Source organism: Chiloscyllium plagiosum, unplaced genomic scaffold (genome assembly GCF_037043375.1).
Source record: "Chiloscyllium plagiosum isolate Xiang-an unplaced genomic scaffold, Cpla_swu_hap1 HiC_scaffold_8, whole genome shotgun sequence".
Taxonomy (NCBI): domain Eukaryota; kingdom Metazoa; phylum Chordata; class Chondrichthyes; order Orectolobiformes; family Hemiscylliidae; genus Chiloscyllium; species Chiloscyllium plagiosum.
Genome location: NW_028270146.1, coordinates 51,829,912 through 51,853,481, shown reverse-complemented (window position 1 = coordinate 51,853,481; position 23,570 = coordinate 51,829,912). Strand labels below are relative to the sequence as shown.

The window sequence follows — 23,570 nt, the reverse complement described above, 5'->3', positions numbered from 1 at the left end:
ATGCTGTAACTGTACCTGCATCCACCGCTTCCTCTGACAGTTCATTTCACATTTAAACCACCCTCTTATGTGGAAAAGATTGCCCCTCAGGTCCCTTTTAAATCTTTCTCCTCTCACCTTAAAATTACTCCCCACATCTTGAACTCCCCCACCCTAGATAAAAGACCTTTGCTATTTACGTAATTATACCCCTCATGATTTTAAAACCTCTTCAGGTCACCCCTTAACCTCCTAAACTCCAGGGAAGGAAATTTCAGCCTATCCTCATAACTCAACCTCCTCAGCACACCCCCCCCCCCCCCCAACCACTCCCAACAACATCCTGGTAAATCTTTTCTGAACCCTGTCCAACTTAATAATACCCTTCCTCTAGTAAGGCAATCATAACTGAACACAGTATTTCAAAAGTGGCCTCACCAATATCCTGTACAATTCCAACATGATCTCCCAACTCCTTGACTCAAAGATCTGATGCTTTAACATCTACTGCTTTGCCCTCATCAATGTTTGGTTATGTCCTCAAAAAATTCAGTCAAGTTTGAGAGACATGATTTCCCACTCACAAAGCCATGCTTACTATCCCTAATCAGTCCTGGCCTCTCTAAATACATGTAATTCAAGGGGAAGCAATGTCCGAGAGGTATTATCACTCAACTGTTAATCCAGAGACCCAGGTAATGTTCTGGGGTCCTGGGTTTGATTTCTGCCATGGCAGACGGTGTAGTTTTAATTTAATAAAATCTGGAATTAAGAGTCTAACGATGACAATGAGTCCATTGTCAATTGTTGTAAAAACCCACCTCGTTCACGAATGTCTTTAGGGATGAAAACCGCCATCCTTACCCCGTCTGGCCTACATGTGACTCCAGACCCACAATGTGGTTGACTCCTATCAGCCCTCTGGGTAATCAGGGATGGGCAATAAATGCTGGCCTGGCCAGCGACGCCCTCATTCTGTGAATGAATAATAAAAAACACCTCTCTCTCAAAGTCCCCTCCAATAATGTATCCACTACTGATGTCAAACTCACAGGTCTATAGTTCTTAGGCATCTCCTTACAGACTGACTTAAACAAAGGCACAAAATTAGCCACCCTCTCGTTCTCCGGCACATCACCCATGGCTATACATGATACATATTTCTCCACTAGTGGCTCCGCAATTTCTTCCTAACTTCCCACAATGTCCTGGGAAACACTTGATCAAAGAGTTACCAAAAACAAACACGGAAACAGACTCTCAAGTTTTCACAAGTTACAATAAAAGTTAAATTATAAGTATTATTTTGACATGGTATTCATTAGCTCCAAGGTAAATCATTACAATCAAATTACAATTAGCATTTGTTTAAATCAGGTTTTGACCGTTCACTTTCCATGAGCTGTTTCCCGGTGTTTATTCTTAAGTCCAAATTAATTTTTCCAGCAGTAAGATCAGTTTAGTGTTGTCTTACAACTCTGACGCTGGTGTAAGCGAGTTGGATGGATTGTTATAAACGGTGGAACTGTCTGACAATATAAACCTCCTGGAATCCAAATGAAGATAGCCCTAGCTTGAAAACATCAGCAAGCTACAGCCAGGACTTCTCCAAAATACAGTCATAGAGGTGTACAGCATGGAATCAGACCCTTTGGTCCAACCCGTCCATGCCGACCAGATATCTCAACCCAATCTAGTCCCACCTGCCAGCATCCGGCACATATCCCTCCAAACCCTTCGTATTCATACACCCATCCAAATATTCAAATGCTCCCCATATTATTAAACAGCCCAAGCTCAGAAGTCTAAAACCATATTTCATTTGACTGTTATTTCCAACTGGTCAGAATAAGCCAACAACTGCATTTGTGTAGTGGCACAAAGATAGAAGATGCTTCAATGCACAGAAAAACAGATACTTAGCCAGGTATGGAGTATGAGGAAAGGCAACCCCATCTTTGATCAAAAAAGACTTTTAAAGGAATAATGGTGCACAAGAAACCATAATTGTAGAAACAGAGTATTCACACAATATAGAGGAGTCGGACAGAGATAAGGTGGCTTAAAGCCTTTTCCATTTTGACATCATGCCACCAGGCATGGAGCTAGTCTTAAGTCTGATGCAACATGTAACTGTTTAGACTTTTGGATCAATGTCAAGACTATAATACTTTGAAATGTAATTGTTCTTGTACTAGAACCTCTGGTTTCCCCTATTTCATAAAATGGTCACTAATACCGATTGGGTGGAGTCATATTGTAACAAATTAAGGTTTGTCATGGTTTGCTACAATATTGATAAACGTTCAGTCATTTGTCAACGTTGCACTATTTTAACTTCAGCAGGCCAATTATAATTGTTGTCTGAAACCAGAAATTAGATTACAAGGTCATTACAAGAAAAAGAAAATCATTATACTCCAATCACAGAATTTAAGCCAACATGATCGATATTATTTTTCATTTCTTACAAAAGGCCATCTTATTAATGCAACAATTTTGGTATTTAATTTTAAGAATGCATGAATATATAGCATACTAGAAATATATCAGGCAATGGATTATTTAGTAACAATTAAACTTCAATTAAATTTAAATTCATCAGAAAAGGATCCCAGAAAAAAATATATTGTTTGAAGGTCTGACCTTAACCTGCAATATTGGTGCTTGCAGGTTTCTGAAATGAGTAATTAGGAGTCTTTTTAGTGCAATCTCTACATACAAACATAATGTTAATGGGGTGAGTTTATTCCATTCAGATATACATGGTGTCTCTTTGAATGCCATGAGAGATTCCAAAATATTTGAAAATCCAAACTGTTGAGGTTAAAACTTAATGACAATCATCTGTGAAACAGATGATATCAACTGTAATGGTTGGATGTCTGGTGACTTTTATCAAAATGATAGTTGAATACATGGAATTCTTTCTGAAAGAATGAATAATGTCAAAATATAACCATGATGTGTTTATCACTTTTGATCCTTGATGATTGAAATCATTAAAAAGTATTGTGTAAATACACAAATCTCCAGTGGCCAAAAACCTTTAGAACAAAGCTTAATCACCAGTGATGTAACAAGCCAATGATGATTTTTTTTTTGTTCCTATTACTATACAAATGTTTTTAACTGCAGTGAAATAATAAACTTTTTCACCCCCTGTAGAGAAAGTCTGTATCAATTTCAAAGCAACTATAATTACGAAAAGAATCTGAACTAGAGTCATAGAGGTGCACAGTATGGAAACAGACCCTTCGGTCCAACTCATTCATGCCGACCAGATATCCCAACCCAATCTAGTCCCACCTGCCAGCACCTGGCCCATATCCCTCCAAACCCTTCCTATTCATATACCCATCCAAATGCCTTTTCAATGTTGCAATTGTACCAGCCTCCAACACTTCCTCTGGCAGCTCATTCCATACATGCACAATCCTCTGCTTGAAAGAGGTGCCCCTGAGGTCTCTTTTATATCTTTCTCCTCTCACCCTAAACCCATGCCTTCTAGTTCTGAACTCCCCCACCCCAGGGAAAAGACTTTATCTATTTATCCTATCCATGCCCCTCATGATTTCATAAACCTCTATAAAGTCACCCCTCAGCCTCCGACGCTCCAGGGAAAACAGCCCCAGCCTATTCAACCTCTCCCTATAGCTCAAATCCTCCAATCCTGGCAACATCCTTGTAAATCTTTTCTGAACCCTTTCAAGTTTCGCAACATCTTTCCGACAGCAAGGAGACCAGAATTGCATGCAATATTCCAACAATGGCCTAACCAATGATCTGTAACGCTGCAACATTGTGTTTCAAGACATCCAGTACTGCCTCCTCTGTAATACGGACATTTTTCAAGATGTCACCATCTATTTCCCTACATTCTATGTCATCCATGTCCTTTTCCACAGTAAATACTGATGCAAAATACTCATTTAGTATTTGCCCCATCTCCTGCAGCTCCACACAAAGGCCGCCTTGCGAATCTTTGAGGGGCCCTATTCCCTCCCTAGTTACCCTTTTGTACTTAATGTATTTGTAAAAACCCTTTGGATTCTCCTTAACTCTATTTGCCAAAGCTACCTCATGTCCCCTTTTTGCCCTCCTGATTTCCCTCTTAAGTATACTCCTACTGCCTTTATACTCTTTTAAGGATTCGCTCAATCTATCCTGCCTATACCTTACATATGCTTGCTTCTTTTCCTTAACCAAACCCTCAATTTCTTTAGTCACCCAGCATTCCCTATACCTACCAGCCTTTCCTTTCACCCTAACAGGAATATACTTTCTCTGGATTCTCGTTATCTCATTTCAGAAGGCTTTCCATTTTCCTGCCGTCTCTTTACCTGCAAACATCTGCGCCCAATCAGTTTTTGAAAGTTCTCGCCTAATACCGTCAAAATTGGCCTTTCTCCAATTTAGAACTTCAACTTTTAGATCTGGTTTATCCTTTGCCATCACTATTTTAAATCTAATAGAATTATGGTCGCTGGCCCCTGTGGTGAAACGGTTAAAAATTATGTCCCAATACATGTGTGAATCTAACCGGAATGGAGGTGTTGCTTAGTCCCGTGTGAATCTTATTACACACCTCCCCGTGTGAATCTTCTTATCTGTATGTAACCAGAATGGAATGTGTTTTTTAGCCTTGCTCTGCTGTTCACATGAATGTTTATATCTGGAAAAGAGTATATCAGCTGGAAAAGTCTCCAGTTCGGTGAGTCTGCTCCGGGGTTACGTTTAACCGCCGAGCGTGGGTTGTTGGCAACCGCTCTACGAGAACTGACGGCTCCCAGTTCCGGTAACATGTAGAGTGAGTATAAGCCAGACCCGTTGTGGCGACGCTGCGGGGAATAAAATGCCCATATTCTAGCAGACTCGCCTCTTGGTCGTTTGTTCTGTGTCAGACTACTCTCCTACGAACCTGACCTTGAGAATTTTTTAAAACATTTGGCGTAGTCGAGCAGGGTCAATCGCAATTGAGGAGAGATTTTGATACAGAACAATGTTTTGGAAAAAGACTAAGAAACCAGAAGAACAAACTGTGGAGGTCCCGACCGTCCCGGGATGGCATGGATGTGGGCATGTACGTGGCAGTTTGTTTGAGAGAGGATCCCAGTCCTGCCGAGGAACCCCTTGCCTGGGGTACAGCGGAGGATGTGGGCATGTCCAAAAAGCTGTAACAGAATTGAATGGGATTGAACTGAACTGAACTGAGTGGAACTGAAGTGAATCAAATTGAACGGAACAAAATGGAACTGAGCTAAATTGAATTGAAATGGACGGAACTGAATTGAACACAATTGAATTGAACTGAACAGACCTGAACTGAGCTGAATTGAACTACACTGAATTGACTGAACTGAAATTAACTGAAACGAATTGAACTGAATTAAGCATAATGTAACACATGTATTGGGCCAAGCAGTGGAATGTGGTGTAAAATTATGTCCCAATACATGTGTGAATCATAATGTAACACATGTATTGGGCCAAGCAGTGGAATGTGGTGAAACGGTTAAAAATTATGTCCCAATACATGTGTGAATCTAACCGGAATGGAGGTGTTGCTTAGTCCCGTGTGAATCTTATTACACACCTCCCCGTGTGAATCTTCTTATCTGTATGTAACCAGAATGGAATGTGTTTTTTAGCCTTGCTCTGCTGTTCACATGAATGTTTATATCTGGAAAAGAGTATATCAGCTGGAAAAGTCTCCAGTTCGGTGAGTCTGCTCCGGGGTTACGTTTAACCGCCGAGCGTGGGTTGTTGGCAACCGCTCTACGAGAACTGACGGCTCCCAGTTCCGGTAACATGTAGAGTGAGTATAAGCCAGACCCGTTGTGGCGACGCTGCGGGGAATAAAATGCCCATATTCTAGCAGACTCGCCTCTTGGTCGTTTGTTCTGTGTCAGACTACTCTCCTACGAACCTGACCTTGAGAATTTTTTAAAACAGCCCCAAAGCGCTCCCCCACTGACACCTCAGTCACCTGTCCTGCCTTAGTTCCCAAGAGTAGGTAAAGTTTTGCACCTTCTTTAGTAGGTACATCCACATACTGAATCAGAAAATTTTCTTGTACACATTTAACAAATTCCTCTTTATCTAAACCCTTAACACTATGGCAGTCCCAGTGTTTGTTTGGAAAGTTAAAATCCCCTATTATAACCACCCTATTATTCTTACAAATAACAGACCTCCTTACAAATTTGTTTCTCAATTTCCCTCTGATTATTAGGGGTTCTATAATACAATCCCAATAAGGTGATCATCCCTTTTTAATTTCTCATTTCCACCCAAATAACTTCCCTGTATGTATTTCCGTGAATATCCTCCCTCAGTACAGCTGTAATGCTATCCTTTATCAAAAACGCCACTCCCCCTCCTCTCTTGCCTCCCTTTCTATCCTTCCTGTAGCATTTGTATCCTTGAACATTAAGCTGCCAGTCCTGAGCCATGTTTCTGTAATTGCTATGATATCCCAGTCCCATGTTCCTAACCATGCCCTGAGTTCATCTGCCTTCCGTGTTAGGCCCCTTGCATTGAAATAAATGCAGTTTAATTTATCTATCCTACTTTGCTTTCTGCTTTGCCTCTGCCCGCCCTGACTGTTTGACTTTGTTCTCAACTGTGTCAGTCTCAGATTGAAATCTTTCATCACTATCTCCTTGGGTTCCACCCCACCCCCCACCTTACTAGTTTAAATCCTCATGAGCAATTCTAGCAAATCTCCCTGCCAGTATATTAGTCCCCTTCCAATTAAAAAGGACCTCCTTTTTAAATTCCTGCCTAAACCTTCAGAATCTCAACCTTTTCCTATTCAATGTCGTTGGTTCCAATGTGTACAACAACCTCTTGCTGGCCTCTCTCCCCTGTGAGAACATTCTGCACTCTCTCTGAGACATCCTTGATCCTGGCACTATGGAAGCAACACACCATTATGATTTTTCGCTGCTGTCAGTACCTCAGACTAGACAGTCCCCTAACACAATCGATTGCATGGAACCCGACGTACATTACAGCCAGTCTCAATACCAGAACCTTGGCCGATCGTGCTACATTCCCCTTAGAATCCATTGCCATGTACATTTTTCAAACCAGCATACTTGTTTGAAATGGCAATAGCCACAGAAGACTCCTGCATTCGCTGCCACCCTCTCTTACCTTTCCTGGAGTTAACCTTCTATGTGACTGTATCTGAGACCTTACCCTTTTCCTATAACTGCCATCCATCACATCCCCTTGCTCTTGTAAATTCCTCATTGCCTCTAACTGCCTCTCCAACTGATCCATTCGATCTAATAGGATTCGCAAACAACAGCATTTATTGCAGATGTAATCCTCAGTAACCCGTAAACTCTCCCCAAACTCCCACATCCGACAAGAGCAGCATATCACTCTACTAAGGGCCATTTTTGCTTCTTTCAATCTACAGGCCCATAAAATAGCATTGGCTTATTCCTCTACTATTGGTTGAATTGTGTTCAAGTGTTCTGCAGCTATTTATATGGCAAGTTTCATCTGTGGGAGAACACACCATTAGAGAGAAACCAGCAGTGATTTATTCCATAGTTAAGGTAGTAGTGACAAAACTAGAGATGGTATGTGTGGACAGCTTTCCTCATCTATCCTGAACTCTGTGGATTAATGAGAATCATAACAAAACTAAAATTATTTTTGTTCCAGTACTCCCTTTACATAAAATAAGAACCTTAATTCACTGAGTCTAAGAACTTCTTGTTCTGAGTGTTAGCAATGAAACAGCAGGGGTCACACCTCCAAATGATTATCCCAAACTATGAGATCCCCAAGAACTATTCTCAGAATCATAGAATCCCTATAGTACAGAAAGAGGTCATGTAGCCCATCAAGTCTGCTCTGACCCTCTGAAGAGGGTTCCACCCAGACCTAGCTCCCACACTATTCACATAGGATACCATGGCTAATCCACCTAACTGACACATCCCTGGACACCATGGGCAATCTAGCACAGCCAACCCACCTAGCATGCACATGTTTGGCTGTGGAAGGAAATCAGAGCACCAGGTAGAAATCCATGCAGATATGGGGAGAACATAAACTCCAGACCGAGGGTGGAATTGAACCCGGGTCCCGGGTGAGACACTGTTGAGCCACCATGCCACCCTGTTGAGTAGTACAGACAAAGTGATGTTCAGCCACATTCAAACTCACAACCATTACAAGCACTTATAATAAGCCTGTTCCAGGTTTTCTTCCGTAACTGAAACCAGCCTAGAGGTCTTGCACTGAAAGGTCTCTATCCTAGCTATTAACTTTTGTTTGAAAAATTATATTGAGTATATTTATTTAAATAGAAGTTCTCTAACTTAATTAATTCACAGGGAAGAAAAAGCTAAGAGCTATTTGAACATATAGCAGTCAGCATAGAACACTTGTATCCTATGTGTGCTCCTATTTTTATTGAAAATTACAAGGTCAGGCTCTTGATGTCTGCCTTGCTGCTGTGGCATTCTCCAGCAGAGGTCAGTGTAACATATCATGAGCTTGGCATTTCCTCAAAAAACTTATTTCAGCGAGTCATGTTATAGCGTCATACAGCATCGAAACAGACTCTTCGGTCCAACTCGCCCATGCCAGATATTCTAACCTAATCTAGCCCCATTTGCCAGCACTTGGCCCATATCCCTCTAAACCCTTCCCATTCATGTACCTACCCAGATGCCTTTTAAATGCTGTAATTATACCAGCCTCCACCACTTCCTCTGGCAGCTCATTCCATACACGCACCACTCTCTGCGTGAAAAAGTTCCCTTATTCTTAAACTATCAAAATGGTGCCAGATTATGGTGACAAATTTAAGCTTTTCATTGTATTTTGTTGCATTTCACAGTAAAATACACATGACAATAATTCATTCAATCATTTGTTCTGTATTCACATGCTTGCAGTCCCAAGTACAGTTCTACAATACCTTGCAATTTCGGCACTGTGTGTAGTCCAGTTTTCATACGGATCTTCTTCATCATCCAGGTTTTGTCTTGTTCTTCCTGAACTGGAAGACTGGCCTCTACTGCTGTGTGTGGCTGTTGAAGCATGTAAGCGGTTGTGTTTAGGAGAGGTGTGATTTGAATTATACTCCTCCTCTGAAGTAGAAGTGTAATCTGAAGTTTGTTGTCTCCATCTTGAGTCTTGTAAAAGAATTAGTTTCAAATAAAGGGAAAGATAATACTAGAATAACAGCAATAGGCAGAACAACCCAAGGTTTAAGACAAAGCACATGATTCCTACAAAGGGAGACTGTTCAAAATCCTGGAGCAGAGGTCAGTGCATACATAACAGAGGTGAGCTCTGAATTTAAATAAAATAATGATTTTTTTTTTCTGAATAGTTTACAAATTAATTTCCTCATTGAAAACATGTGATAGGACTTAACCTGTGCAATAAGCCCAAGTTCCTGGGCTGAGAAACAACACTTTGCTAGATTTGATAAAGATAGGTCCAGCTACTTTCTCCTACATGTTTGAAGGTTAGGAACAACTTTAGTCCAAAGAATAGGAGCAGGAGTAAGTAATAAAATGTCTCTTGACTGCTTCACCACAAAGAAAGATCATGGATGATCTGATTGAGAGCTTAACTGCACTTTCTTATCTGCTCCCAATAAACCAAGACTCCCTTATATCTTAGGGCAGCATGGTGGCTCAGTGACTAGCACTGCTGCCTCAGCGCCAGGGACCCGGGTTCGATTCCAGCCTTGGCGACCATCTGTGTGGAGTTTGCACATTCTCCCAGTGTCAGTGTTGGTTTCCATCAGGTGTTCTAGTTTTCTCCCACAGTCCATAGACGTGCAGTTTAAGTGAATTGGCCATGCTAAATTGCTCATAGTGCTCAGGGATGTGTATGTTAGATGCATTAGTCAGGGGTAAATGTAGAGTAATAGGGTAAGGGGATGGGTCTGGGTAGGTAGGTTATTCTTCAGAGGATGTGTGGACTTGTTGGTTCCACACTGTAGGGATTCTATGATTTCCAAGAGATTTATAAATTCTTGTGTACAAATCACAAAGAGGTAGCAATCATGTACAAAAATAATCAAAAAGACTAATGAAATTTTAGCATTTACAACTAGAACATTAGATTATACAGCAGCCCTGGCTACACCACAACTAAATTATGCGTACAGTTCTGGGAAGAACACCTTAGAAAGGATGTACCTATGTTGATTTGGAAAGTGTACACACAGCTTCACCAGTACATTACCAAGGTTCCAAAGGTGGGATAATGAGCATATTAGGTCAGCTAGGCTTATATTTTGTAGCCAAGAATTATTTGATTGAAGTTTTATTTTTCTGAATCTGAAATTAATGGATGGCAGTTTCTGCTGAGATGGGTAGGAGTGGTTGTTGTGGTGGTGGGGAGTGGTGGGGGGTGGTGAAGCTCTATAATAAAGACCAAAGCCTTAAAGTTAGATCAATGCCATTCTGGACAGGAGTTATGAAACACTTCTTCATACAAAGTAAGACCACACTGTAGAACTTTCTCCCTCAGGATGTGATAGAAGCTAGCTCAATTAATAATTTTAAATCTTAGTTAAATTTTTGTTTGCAATGGTTATTAACTCTCACAGAGCTAAGGAAGTGGCTGGAGCTAGGATTACCAACCATGATCAAATTGATTGGCAAAGCAGGCTCGAAGGATTGGATGCCCTAGTTCATTTGCTACGTTCTGACAATAACTCAGCACTTCATTGCTCCGAGCCAGATGCCATGCAAGTCACAGAACACAATGTCATTCACAGCATCATGAAATAGCACAACATAAGTGGTCATTTAATCCATCAACTTTGTGTTTTTTCTAAAGTTTAGAGGGTTAAGGATGATCTGATTGAAATCCTGAAGATATTAACAGGAAAAAAACAGGCTAGATGAAGTTAAACTATTTCCATTGGTTAGGGATTCTAGAACCTGCTGGCATAGCCGGAGAATTGGGGCCAGACTGTTCAGGAGAGATGTTAGGAAGCACTTCCACACACGAAGTGTGGTAAATGTTTTTAACTCTTCCACAAAATAGCAATCGATATAAAATCAGATGTTAATGTTAAATCTGAGATTGCTTAACAAAAACATATCTGGAGATATCAAGAGGTATGAGCCAAAGGCAGGTATGTGGAATTAGGCCACAGATCAGCTATGGTCTCACTGAATGGTGGAACAGCCTTGAGTGATTTGTTCCTTTCTTCCTGCACTAGCTCTTTCAAACAGCAATTTCAGTTTTGCCTCAATTGTCTATTCTTCCCTGATATCCTTGTAATGTTTCACTTTTAAGTATTTTTCCCAATTCCCTTTGAAAGTTAAGACTGAATTTGCATTCAGCAACCTATCCAGTAGTGCATTTCAAATCCAAACCACTAGTTGAGGAAAGCAAAACATGACGTTTTATTACGTCTGGTTCTTTTGACCAATCACCTGAAATATGTGCTCTTTAAAATTTGTTCTTTTGCCTTTATCAACTTTAAGGAAAATAATACAGCTTCTCTAATAAAGCTCTTGAACTGTAATCCTCTTTCCGTCAGATTTTCTCTGTACCCTCTCTAAAACTTTCATATCATTCCTAAAATGTCATATCTAGTTGAGTACAATAATCCAGCTGGCACTGAACTTCTGTTTCATACAGGTTCAGCATCAGTTCCTGTATTTCATACATTTCACCTCTGTCTAAAGAGACCAGAATCCTACCTGATTTTTTAATGTTTCATTAGCTTGTTTTCAAAGATACGTACACAAATATTTGTAATTATCTCTCTCGTCTTCCATCCCCTTTAAAATTGAATGAGGAAGAAATAAATTGCATTTGCATGAATCTTGACTTCTATTATTTAAAAAAAAAATGCTTTGAAACAACTGAGAGTTTCATAGCCATGGGGTTAGTTAGTAACAGTGCTTTGTAAAGTTGCTCATAGGGATACAACTTCTTTCCCCCTCCCACTTGTCCGCAGACAAATGAGACATTTGACCAACATTTTAAACCTGTGAAGAAGTAAAGCTGCATTTAGTCCCAGATAACAAGAGGGCATTGTTTTTGAAGCACAAGACCAATCTCCACTTAATCTCCAGTTTGTAGTAACCTGATTATAAAATAGCCAGAGGAGGTATCAGAGAAAGCAAAACATAACATTTCAATCAAGCTCATTAAACACCCCACAGTTTCCTTAGTAAGAGAATTCCAGGAACTCCCCACCAAAATAAAAGTTAATAGTAAACATACTTGGTCACACCCAAATTTGATTTTGTTAGTGTACCAGACATCACAAGTTTGATTAAATCTCAATAAGATTAGAAGGGAGTGAAATAAAATCTAAGTCTTTAACAAGACAACTGCTAACATTCATCTTTTTGGTTTGCAACAATTTTGTTTTACAGATGATGAAAAGATGGAGTCAATTACTGTGCCTATTTATAAAGTTTTATGGCATTGATTACAAGGTAAGACAAGAATATCTAATAACAAATATATGTTGAATATTAGTTATTTAATTCTTCACAATCATCTACTCCACACACCATTCTACATATTAAAACAACCTTTCCAAAAGTCTGTTCCAACGATATTCTGGAATTGACAATACTCATTCATCTCCCACCCTGTAAAGAGATGGTTATGATATATGATAACATTCCCAACAGCACCTTGGTAGGCGAACCACTATGTAAATGCATTCTACTGAGGCACTGGATAGAGCCTCTTAGAAGTGCATTGTTAAGATTTAGTGTAGCATTCATAAAAGTAGAATAAATAATACGCTCTTAAAAGCAAAATATCACGGATGCTGGAAATCTAAAACAAAAATCAGTTCCAAAGAAGTGTTGTTAAACTGAAAACATTAACTATTTTTCTCTCTTCAACAAAAACCACCAGTACCTATTGAATTTCTCCCACACTTTGGTTTTATTTATCTAATACTTTTGGCCTTTTGCCGAATTTTCCTGCAATTGATAAGAAACCAGGAATGACGGCAACGAGAGCAATGTGAAGACATTGCGGGTAACATTTTCTTCCTTATGGGCACTAAAAACAGGGAACTCTACGGGATGGTCACTAAGGGTTCTGGAAGTTAAATGACAGTTGCTATCATCTCTATCAGCCCATGAACACCCAAACAATACATGAAAAGGTATATCTCAAAGAGAGTCAGTGTAAATAGAGATGCCGAATCAAGAACTCCCCCGAATACTAGACTTCCTCATAACTTCTAAACTGAGTGAGAACATAATTTGTTTGTAATGATATCATCAGCATCAGCATATTCCAAAGAATGGTCAGACATTTCAGAGAAAGCATTCAGCCTATTTTTCAAAGGCACCATCTGACACAGGCATCAGAAAATTTCAGATATTGATAGAGGACCTTGCACCACTTCAGGAGAATGGCTACTGAAAGCAAGTCTCAAACGAGAATCCCCTCAGAGCTCTAAGGTTCAGTGAAACTGACATACCTATCTATTACTAAACCTCATATGAGCATGAATCATTGGAAGTACTGAATTAGGATTTCAGCAAGCAAGTTAACTAACAAAGGGTCAATATAACAACAAAAAGTGATGGTGGTAGTAGTAGTAAAGACGGGAATTGTTATGAAAAGCAAATATGGTTTCACCAAACAATTACAGATTTAGTTTTGAGCATAGAAACCAAAGCTGGGGGAGGGAGGGTTAAAGATTTCTGTTTTATGAAGAAATTTGAAGTCATCTTTGATAATTAGGGTCGCTTTGAGGCTGCTGGTTAAGATCAAAAGGTGCCAAGGGCCTTTGGTTGATATTCCAATGTTTACTCATTGAAACCACTGTTGTTTTTTTTGTTCCTTGTTGTCTTGAGCTAATTCCTCCCATTCCTTCACATATTTTTCATGGCACTGGGATGGAAACACATTTCCACACCACATACCAGATGGCTCATAAAACCCTTTATTTCTGGAATAAGTAAGCCTACCAACGGGGTATTTTGCAGCAGGCAGTAAATTGCAAAGATGCTGGAGACCCCAGTTGGTTTGTAGTGCAAGGCTCCACTAGCCTTATCCAGATACTCAATAGGAGGATTGAAAAATAATCTGCTGAATGACAATTCTTAGAGTTGCAGATGCCTCAGAATATCTTTTACATTGTTTTCTATAATTACTGGACATTGCTGCAAATAAATGATCTTGATTATTAAGCTACCATCCTATACTAGCCCTCATGCCTTGGAGCACTGTATGGTAGATTGGTGCACAATGGAAATGTCACTATAGATTTTAGAGGGCTGGACATTCTTCAGAATAACTTGATTCTCATCTTGCATCAGCTTCACATTGGCATGATTCTAACCCTTTTACACCCAAAAAAATTCCAGTTTTATTTTTACATTTCACATTTGTCTTGTTAACTGATCTGACAAGGAGAAAACTTCAGAGTACAGCAGATGAGAAGAATTTTGATAGACAGATGAAAAGGTGGAACCCATTTAATGATGTCAACCATGAGATAAATACTAGGAGAATATTTAGACAATTTCTCTGCTTTTCTTTGAAATATAACAAAGGGATATTTTCTCCCTTTCGGGAGAAACAGACCCCAGGTTTAATGTTTCATCTAAAAGATAGGACAAAACAGAGCTCATTCAGTATTTCATCAGAGCGTCCGTTTAGACTTCATGCTAACATTTCAAGTGAGACTGGATTTCAACTTTCTGACTCAGAGAAGACAGTGTTGCCATTTAGTCACAAATGACATATTTAAATATCTGTCTATCATTTGGTGTTGGAATGAATTGGTCAGGGCACGTGGTAGAAAATACAGCCAAACACTGAGGGGGAAATGTCTTCCATGAGTTAATGTATGCATCCATATCTGAATTGCTGTGTTCATGAAAGTAAAATGAACATTCCTGAGGGAAATACTAAGGTAGAGGACAATTGCTGACAGCTAGCAAAATGCAAAGGGTCAGCAGTGTGACAGTGAGCACAGCAGAAGGGAGGTTGTTGAGATTATCTTGAAAGAGTGAAGTGTCGATGTGAGAGGAGAATGCTACAGTGGCCAATATCTTTGAAAAATACTGTAAGGCAGAAAGAAATCAAAGTTTACTCAAAAGGATTCTCAAATCTTCTGGAAAAATGATAAATTAAGGTAACAAGGTATCATGATGGGAGAGCGGGCTGGTGACAGGAAGGCCTGTAATGAAGATGAAAGGAATGAGGGGATCTGGAAAAACAAAAGGGGAGACAGAAGTAATAGATTTAGATCCAAATGAGAAGTTACCACCAATGGACACAGACAATGCACCAACCTGTACATTAATTGTGTTAAACTAGGATTTTTTAAATCCTAAATTTTCATTACAAAGCATTGAAACAATTGTGTGTTCACTTTTGAAAAAGTTTGTCTCAATAGTGATGCATTAGATGTCCTTGTGATGTATACTCACTGGAAGATGATTTTGCAGCACTAGCACGGACTCGAGATGTTTGCTTCACTGAACCTCCGGCACTTTTCTTGGATGACGCTTTCACATCAATACTAGATGACTTTCGACTAGTATTAGTCATATCAATACTTCGGGTACTGAAATTGCTTCTCATCACAGAGGTTTCTGTGTCACTATTTACAGTAAGAGACCCTGCGCGCTTCCGCGGCAAAGCTAGCTGGTCAAGCCGCGATAACTTCTTATCTGCTGGCTGCTTTGAGGAAGTTGAACTCGTGGTGGATATTTCTGAAGCTAACGAGGCTTTATCCACATCAGCGCTTTCATTATCTGACGCATCCCCCAGGCGGGCTCGGCGCAGTAAAGATGCTCTGGTGGGCCTGGGTGTTGACAGGCTGTTTGAACGGGTTAATGTTGTTTGAACAGAAGATTTTGTGCTTTTGCTTGAATCCTCTTTTGTGCGCACAGAACTGGAAAACTTTTTCCGTAGCAGAGATTTACTGGTCTGACATTGCTCCTGATCAGAAGAGCCTACATCAGCAGTTGGCAAATATGGAAGGCTGGAGGATCTTTCATCATCTGTAAAGTCTGTGGAGCCACGAGAACCTGTACTGCGCTTCAGCTGGAAGCGCCTGCTGTAATCCGGTTTGCTGGTCGCGTCTGATAGCTGGGCTCTGCGTTTCTCTGTCAGCCTTTCCAGAGCATTGGCTGGCTGGGAGAGATCTTGTACTGGAGGAGCTGATTTCCCTTTGGGTACACGATTACTGCTGCTCTGTCGCTGTGCAGGACTCGTGGCACTTTTACTTTTCAAGCTTACCGAGCTTGTGGTGTCATTATCTGATTCCCCAGAGGGCGATTCCCCTTGGGCGTAGGGGTGACTTTCTTGTTGGCCAAAATGGTGATCTTGAGACTGAAGTTTTGCCTCCAAGGCTGCCACTGCAGCTTCAGTGTCTTTAAGAATGAGGTGCGTATCCTCAGTGTAATCTATATTGTAGGAACCGTGTGCATGATCTTTGAAGGGTGGCTGGCTTGAAATATTAGGAATTTTATTGATCATGTTATCAATACTTGGCCTGTCTTTAGTAAAACTCTCTCGTCTGATAACAGGCGATCGAGACTCTTTTGTAAACGTTTTCTTTCTTTCTTGGGAGGGGCTCCTATGAGTTATTTGACCCACTTTACTTATGGAGTGGATTATATCTTTGTTTCCCAAAGCAGGCTGGACTGTATCAGGGACAGATGACCATCTTGCAGATGATGTAATAATTGTTGATTTTGATCCAAACTCCTGGTCCTTTGGCTTTCGCTCAAACTTTGCTGGCATTTCTTTAGCTCTCAATTGTGCTGAGGAGCTTTCCAATTCTTTTGTAGTGCTGTAGGAAGCAGATTTTAGATCATATTCTGTGCCACATACAGCACTGCTCAGGGCTGGTAACTCTTTGTTGGCGCTTTGCGCATTTGTCTCTGTTACCCATTGCCGAGCTTCAGATCTGTCATGATCATCCCACATCTGCCCTGGATGTAACCTTCTAGTGACCTTTGAGATTCTACATTTTCTCCCCTTCCCTCTTTGAACATGTGAAGAATCATCAGACTTATCACTCAAGCTGTCGGGCTCCAAGTCTTTTTCTTCATGTATATGCAACTTTTCATGATTCTGTGGAAGAGAGTGCAGTTCCAGGTCCAACTTCTTTGTGGATTCGCTGCTGGAAAAAGCACGTTGCTGATGGAAATCTTTTGATCTTGAGCTATCCAGCTTTTCACTTCCTGGCAATTGTGGGAGTGTCCGACGTTTTCGCGAAGACTGGCTTGTTGTTGATGCTGCATCTGAATCCAGAGTTTCCATATTCTTAACAAAATTTCCAATATCAACGATAGCTCCAGCTGTTAAGAGAAAAGCAAAAAATGGTGGATTGTCAGAAGAACAAGGCAATATTTTACTTGACAACTTTTATCACCAACACTTTTGCACCAAATTTAATACTCACTCCCTTGTTGAAGGTCATGCAATGTGCTAACTGGCGCAGTACCATTATAGCCATCAGCAAGACTTGCCCATCTAGAGACCCACTTTTGTGTCCCTTGGGATATAGGACCAACTGGACGCATCTGGATGTTTGCATCAAGAGAAAATAATATACTTATTTAAAGTTTACTATGTAGAACTTTGCATGACAAAAGGGGTTTGTGATTACATCAAATTCTCATTCATACAGGATTAAGAATTTCTTGAAATGGAATAATAGAAAAGTATCACCAAAGTTCATGGCAATCTTCATTTTGACAATATCTTAGAAAGTTAGCATATTCTACAACGTGAAAACTAAACAGTGCAAAGCAAATAGAAATTAGCATTAACAATTGGGACTTCAGAGAAGTGTGAAACACACACGCTCACACACAGAGATACACGTTTCTGATTATAGTCCTCCATGCATGAAAACTAAAACTTGAAGTTAGCTAGTACTTATGCCCAATATTTAATAAAATGCAACTATACAAACCTTTCAATTTATAATACAAATGAATCAGATGTCATAAGGAAGCATGCAAAAGTACAAAAACTATATTGTAGGTGAAGAATTTTTTTCTCAAAAATAGCACATATAAATATATATATATATTTTAAAACTGCTATAAACTGCACAAACATTTTTAAATACAACTTTATGCACTTTGCAAACTGATACACAGGCACTAGACAAAGATTTGCATGAATGGCACGTTTCCACGTCATCGAGTGGCAAAGGCAATTGTTGCAGGTTAATTGGCATGAACAAGAGACATTAGGCATGAGTACAGAAAAGGCACAAACACTGGAGTGAGTGAGTGAGTAGGTGCCTGTAAGAATGAGGAGTCTGCACTCTGAAACAATAAGTTACAAGAAATGACAGTCAGTGCTTTAGGGTCAGGTCATAGGAGAGTGGGTAGATCACATTTCAAGTAATGAGCACTGATTGAGGGAGGGATATGACAGAAACCAATCATCAATATGCTAAAGGAAGTCAAACATGAGATGATGACGATGAGGTTTAGCGCTGACTACCTATTAGATGTAAAATAATCTCAGAAATACAGAATTAGAAGATAAGAGAAATTTAAAATGTAAGAAATTGAACTCCAGAAGACAAAGAAAAGTGATTGTCTTGGAGGTGGTGGTGCATGGTGAGAAGGCAGACAAGGAGAAGGAAAGGGGACAGCAAAGTGAATGAGCTGTGAAAAGGTTTGAGGGGGAGAGGAAGTGGGAGTAGAGCAGAGATGAACAAGGCATGTCAAGGAGAGGGAGAAATAAGCTAGCCTGGAAGGACATGGGGAGGAAGCAGGAGGTCAGGTAAATGAGGGAGTGAGCTGCACACAAAGAGAAGGTGACAGCAGATCTACGGAGGGGAATTTGGCACCTCCCAAGGTAGTGTGCATGCATCCAAATGGAAATAGAACATGGGTAAATTCAATTTTACACCAACATTTTCTTTTTCTTCATTCTTTGATGGGATGTGAGCATTGTGTGCAATGATACCATTACTTATCCCTAACTCCCTTCAAACTGAGTGACTTGCTTGAGTTACTTCAGGAGGACAGTTAAAAGTTAACCACATAACTGCATGACTGTAGACATAGGGAGGCCAGACCAGGTAGGACTCATAAATTATTTCCTCCTCTTTACGACATTAGTGAACGAGATTATTTTTGATGACAATTGACAGCAGTTGAGCCATTTTTTTTAAAATTCCAGATATACTGAGTGAATTCAAATTTCACCATCTGCCATGGTGAATTCAAATCGATGTCTCAGCAATAGCGTGTTTCTCTGAGGCATTTGTCCAGTGACCACACCCCTATTTACCCCACTACTTTCAATTTTACCCCAGAAATAGATTTACTCCTGTGGACATGACTGCCTGCAATCGCATTGTCTTTAGACAGTTACGAGGTTCCATGTCTTCTCCATTGCAAATGTCACCTACTTCCACCTCTGTTAGATCATTACTGGCTGTGTTACCTCAATCCGTATCTTGCTGAAACATTCATCCACTCTCTGTTCATCTCTAGATATGATTATTCCAATGCTGTCATGGACAACCTCTCTCCACATAGATTCTATATTACTGTACCATCCTAAGCTCTGCTTCCATATATTATCCCATAGCAACTCATGCTTACTTATCACTGCTCTTCAATTATCTACATTATTTTCTTTTCTCCCAGAAACATACCCTGTCCCTGTGCATTTCTCCTTTAGTTTTCTCCCACTACTAAAGGCTGTGTAGGCCCAAGGCTCTGGAATTCCCTCTCTAAACATTGCTGGCCTTCCTCCAAAAAAGCCCTTAAAAACCATTTGAGCTTTTATTTCCTTTATAAATGCACTTTTTATGAAGTGTCTCCACGTGCTTTCCTACATTAAAGGTTTCCATCAGTGGGCTGCTGTTATTTTATAAGCAAATGAATGGCAAGTTTGCAATGGATCCTAAAACAACTAATCTGATAATGTCTTGTTGATCTGTTTTGATGATCGTAATTAAGGAATAAATGCACGAGAACTCAGTTGCCAGGCATAACACCTTGTTATAAAGGCAACATAGTCTGGCTTTCCTGTAATGACGACAAGTGTATTATACATCAAATATTTACAGTATTATTGATGCATTAGCTCTGAAATCTTTGATGTCTCCGTATTCAATTGTTACATGGTAGTCATGGTAGTCAATGGCTACATATCCAGAAATGAATTATTAGTAATGTTATTATCCGTTACCTGTGTCACTGTATCTGAGCCACTAATGGTTGTAGGATATGCTTGTAATGAAGTAGCTTGCTGGTAAGTATTAGCATTCTGGTTGCACACAATATGTTCATTCTTTATAGCAGGATAGCTTTCATCATTTATTACAGGTCTATAAATTTCAGTGCTAATACGAGAAAAGTCCGGCGATTCAAAAACACCAAATACCTGGTTAGAAATGTTTAAGAAAGATTTAGTAAGCCACTGAGCATTTCAAGCAAGCAAAATGATAACTCTGTAGACTGAGAGATAAAGTGATCAGAAAGAATATATAGAGTATTGTATTCTTTTAGGAATATAATACACTTTAATAAGTATGTACAACATTCTGAATTCATACTTCTAGTCTTTGTAATGAAAATATACCCAATGTTTAAACTGAAATATTGCTGGTCAGACCCAACTGTTTGGATTTGAAAAGATTACAAAATACACATCCAGTCTCACTGCCAATATTTTTCAGAATCTGCTCTAAATTTAAAGTATCTCAAAACATCGACAAAATCAATGATTTAAATCGTAACATTTTCAATAATCTTCTGATTTTATTTCATCATCTTTCTACCCAATATCAATCTATCCATAAAATCTCAGAATTGCATTTGCCATCCCTCTAGTTATGGAAAACTTTGCAATACTAATTTTGGCTTAAAATGTTATTGTAGCCCCAGGCTTCACTACCCAGTTTTCATAATGCAGAATTACAGCACAGTAACATTAAGAACATAAAACAATGGCATCACCTAGCCCATAACAACGTAAGGCATTTATTTGCAAAATTTCATTTTTATTCATTCACAGGATCAGTGTGTTACTGGCTAAGACAGCATTTATTGCTCATCCCTAACTGCCCAGAAGGCAATTAAGAGTCAACTACACTGCAACCATATGTAGGCCAGACCAGATATGCATGGCAGTTGCCCACCCCAAGGTTCACGAGTAAACCAGATGGATTTTCCAATAATTGACAATGGATCCATGGTCATCATTAGTTAATTCCAGATTAAGTTAAATATTAATTTCAGATTTGTATTGAATTCAAATTCCACAATCTGTTGTGGGTGGATTCAAACCCTGAACCCCAGAACGTTACGTAGGTCTCTGGATTAACCATCCAACAATAATACCTCTAGGCTACTGCCTCTTTGTTTCAAGTGACCTACAATATCATTATGTCAGTTATGTAAACAGCCGTGCATAGAAGTTTAGATTACTGTTACTGTAAAAATGGAATAAATTTTCAACTCTGCTATATAGTTAATTGTGCTTTCTTAATGATTAATTTAATTGTGCTACTCAGCTGTAAAATTAAATTGAAATTAAATTTTGTGGTGGGGAAACATGACAAATGTTAAAGCTGGAGTCTTACATAAAGTTGAAGAGATGTGAAATTTCATAATCTCTTTATGTAAACAGGTATTTTCTCACTACTACGCAGCGAGATGTGACCGAACATAGAAATCATTTCACTTATTCTTGCTTGTTTATACATCACCAATCTGCTAATACTGCCTGGTAGATGCATTTGCTGTGTGTTTTATTAATTATCTTTCTTTTCCAAACAATGTTGTGTGTGGAAGGATAGTATGAAGTTAATTAAAACAATGGGTATGCATTCCACAGCAGAAAACAAGAACAAACCTCAGCCAGCAAATAGGACAGACAGATAGGCATTGGTTAGCTGTGCTGTATGAAGACACGCCTTACATTGCTGCCTTGTTGATAGTTGTTGGATTATTGGTGCTGGAAGAGCACAGCAGTTCAGGCAGCACCTGAGGAGCAGCAAAATCGACGTTTCGGGCAAAAGCCCTTCATCAGGAATAAAGGCAGAGAGCCTGAAGCGTGGAGAGATAAGCTAGAGCTGGGTGGGGGTGGGGAGAAAGTAGCATGGAGTACAATAGGTGAGTGGGGGAGGGGATGAAGGTGATAGGTCAGGGAGGAGGGTGAAGGGGTGGAGTGGATAGGTGGAAAAGAAGATAGGCAGGTAGGACAAGTCATGGGGACAGTGCTGAGCTGGATTTTTGGAACTAAGGTGAAGTGGGGGAAGGAGAAATGAGGAAACCGTTGAAGTCCACATTGATGCCCTGGAGTTGAAGTGTTCCGAGGTGCAAGATGAGGCGTTCTTCCTCCAGGTGTCTGGTGGTGAGGGAGCGGCAGTGAAGGAGGCCCAGGACCTCCATGTTCTTGGCAGAGTGGGAGGGGGAGTTGAAATGTTGGGCCACAGGGCGGAGAAGTTGATTGGTGCGGGTGTCCCGGAGATGTTCCCTAAAGCGCTCTGCTAGGAGGCATCCAGTCTCCCCAATATAGAGGAGACTGCATCGGGAGCAACGGATGCAATAAATGATATTGGTGGATGTGCAGGTAAAACATTGATGGATGTGGAAAGCTCCTTTAGGGCCTTGGATAGAGGTGAGGGAGGAGGTGTGGGCGCAGGTTTTGCAGTTCCTGCGGTGGCAGGGGAAAGTGCCAGGATGGGAGGGTGGGTTGTAGGGGGGTGTGGACCTGACCAGGTAGTCACGGAGGGAACGGTCTTTGCAGAAGGCGGAAAGGGGTGGGGAGGGAAATATATCCCTGGTGGTGGGGTCTGTTTGGAGGTGGCGGAAATGTCGGCGGATGATTTGGTTTATGCGAAGGTTGGTAGGGTGGAAGGTGAGCACCAGGGGCATTCTGTCCTTGTTACGGTTGGAGGGGTGGGATCTGAGGGCGGAGGTGCGGGATGTGGACGAGATGCATTGGAGGGCATCTTTAACCACGTGGGAAGGGAAATTGCAATCTCTAAAGAAGGAGGCCATCTGGTTTTACCATGTTGATAGTTGTACCTACTGTTCTAATTAACCATTTGTGTGCATAGGGTGATTCAGTTTTGATCATCCAATTATTTAAGGAATTACATTTCTATTAGAATTTTTAAAAAGTTAATTCACATCTCTTGCAGTTCTCCAATTTAGAAAATTCTGAAATCAACTGCCAGTGAAGGAATTGGAGTATTGGTAAAGAACAAACAGCAAGAAGCATGGCAGTGGATAGCTTAACTTAGTTTCACAATGTTACTCAAATATAACTGTATAAATAGGTATAGTCAATAAATCCTATAACTTTCAGAATCCTTTGCGCCTTACTGCCACATGCAATTGTCGGCAGAACAAAAGTTTTTTTTCCTCCCGAAAGTTTTGTGTTACTAAAAACTGCATGAGTCAGTCCACAGTGTCAGTATGCTGACTGTTGAAACTACTGCATTATGAAACAGGAGGGTTGGAGCAGAAACCTGCAATCTCAACTTTCTGATCTTAGTCATTCCAGTTTTCTGAACAATGCTCACATGACTTCTCCTGTGGGAGGGAGAAAGGGAAGGTAGGAAAAATTTGTTTAAAAAACTAGCAGCTCAT

General features: G+C 40.2%; 1 protein-coding gene across 8 annotated transcripts in view; it reads right to left on the bottom strand.

Moving 5' to 3' along the window:
• The window catches only part of LOC122553571 (centrosomal protein of 170 kDa protein B-like), a 106,444-nt gene that overhangs the window by 30,569 nt on the left and 52,305 nt on the right, over positions 1–23,570 (bottom strand). For 5 of the 8 annotated variants that reach the window (XM_043697580.2, XM_043697585.2, XM_043697583.2 and 2 more), the window contains exons 10-13: positions 20,158–20,352; positions 17,393–17,513; positions 15,408–17,288; positions 8,930–9,146 (exon numbers count right to left, since the gene is read on the bottom strand). In XM_043697580.2, the coding sequence (XP_043553515.2) occupies positions 8,930–9,146; positions 15,408–17,288; positions 17,393–17,513; positions 20,158–20,352 (2,414 nt within the window). The other 3 variants (XM_043697584.2, XM_087989838.1, XM_087989837.1) reach the window with 3 other exon arrangements.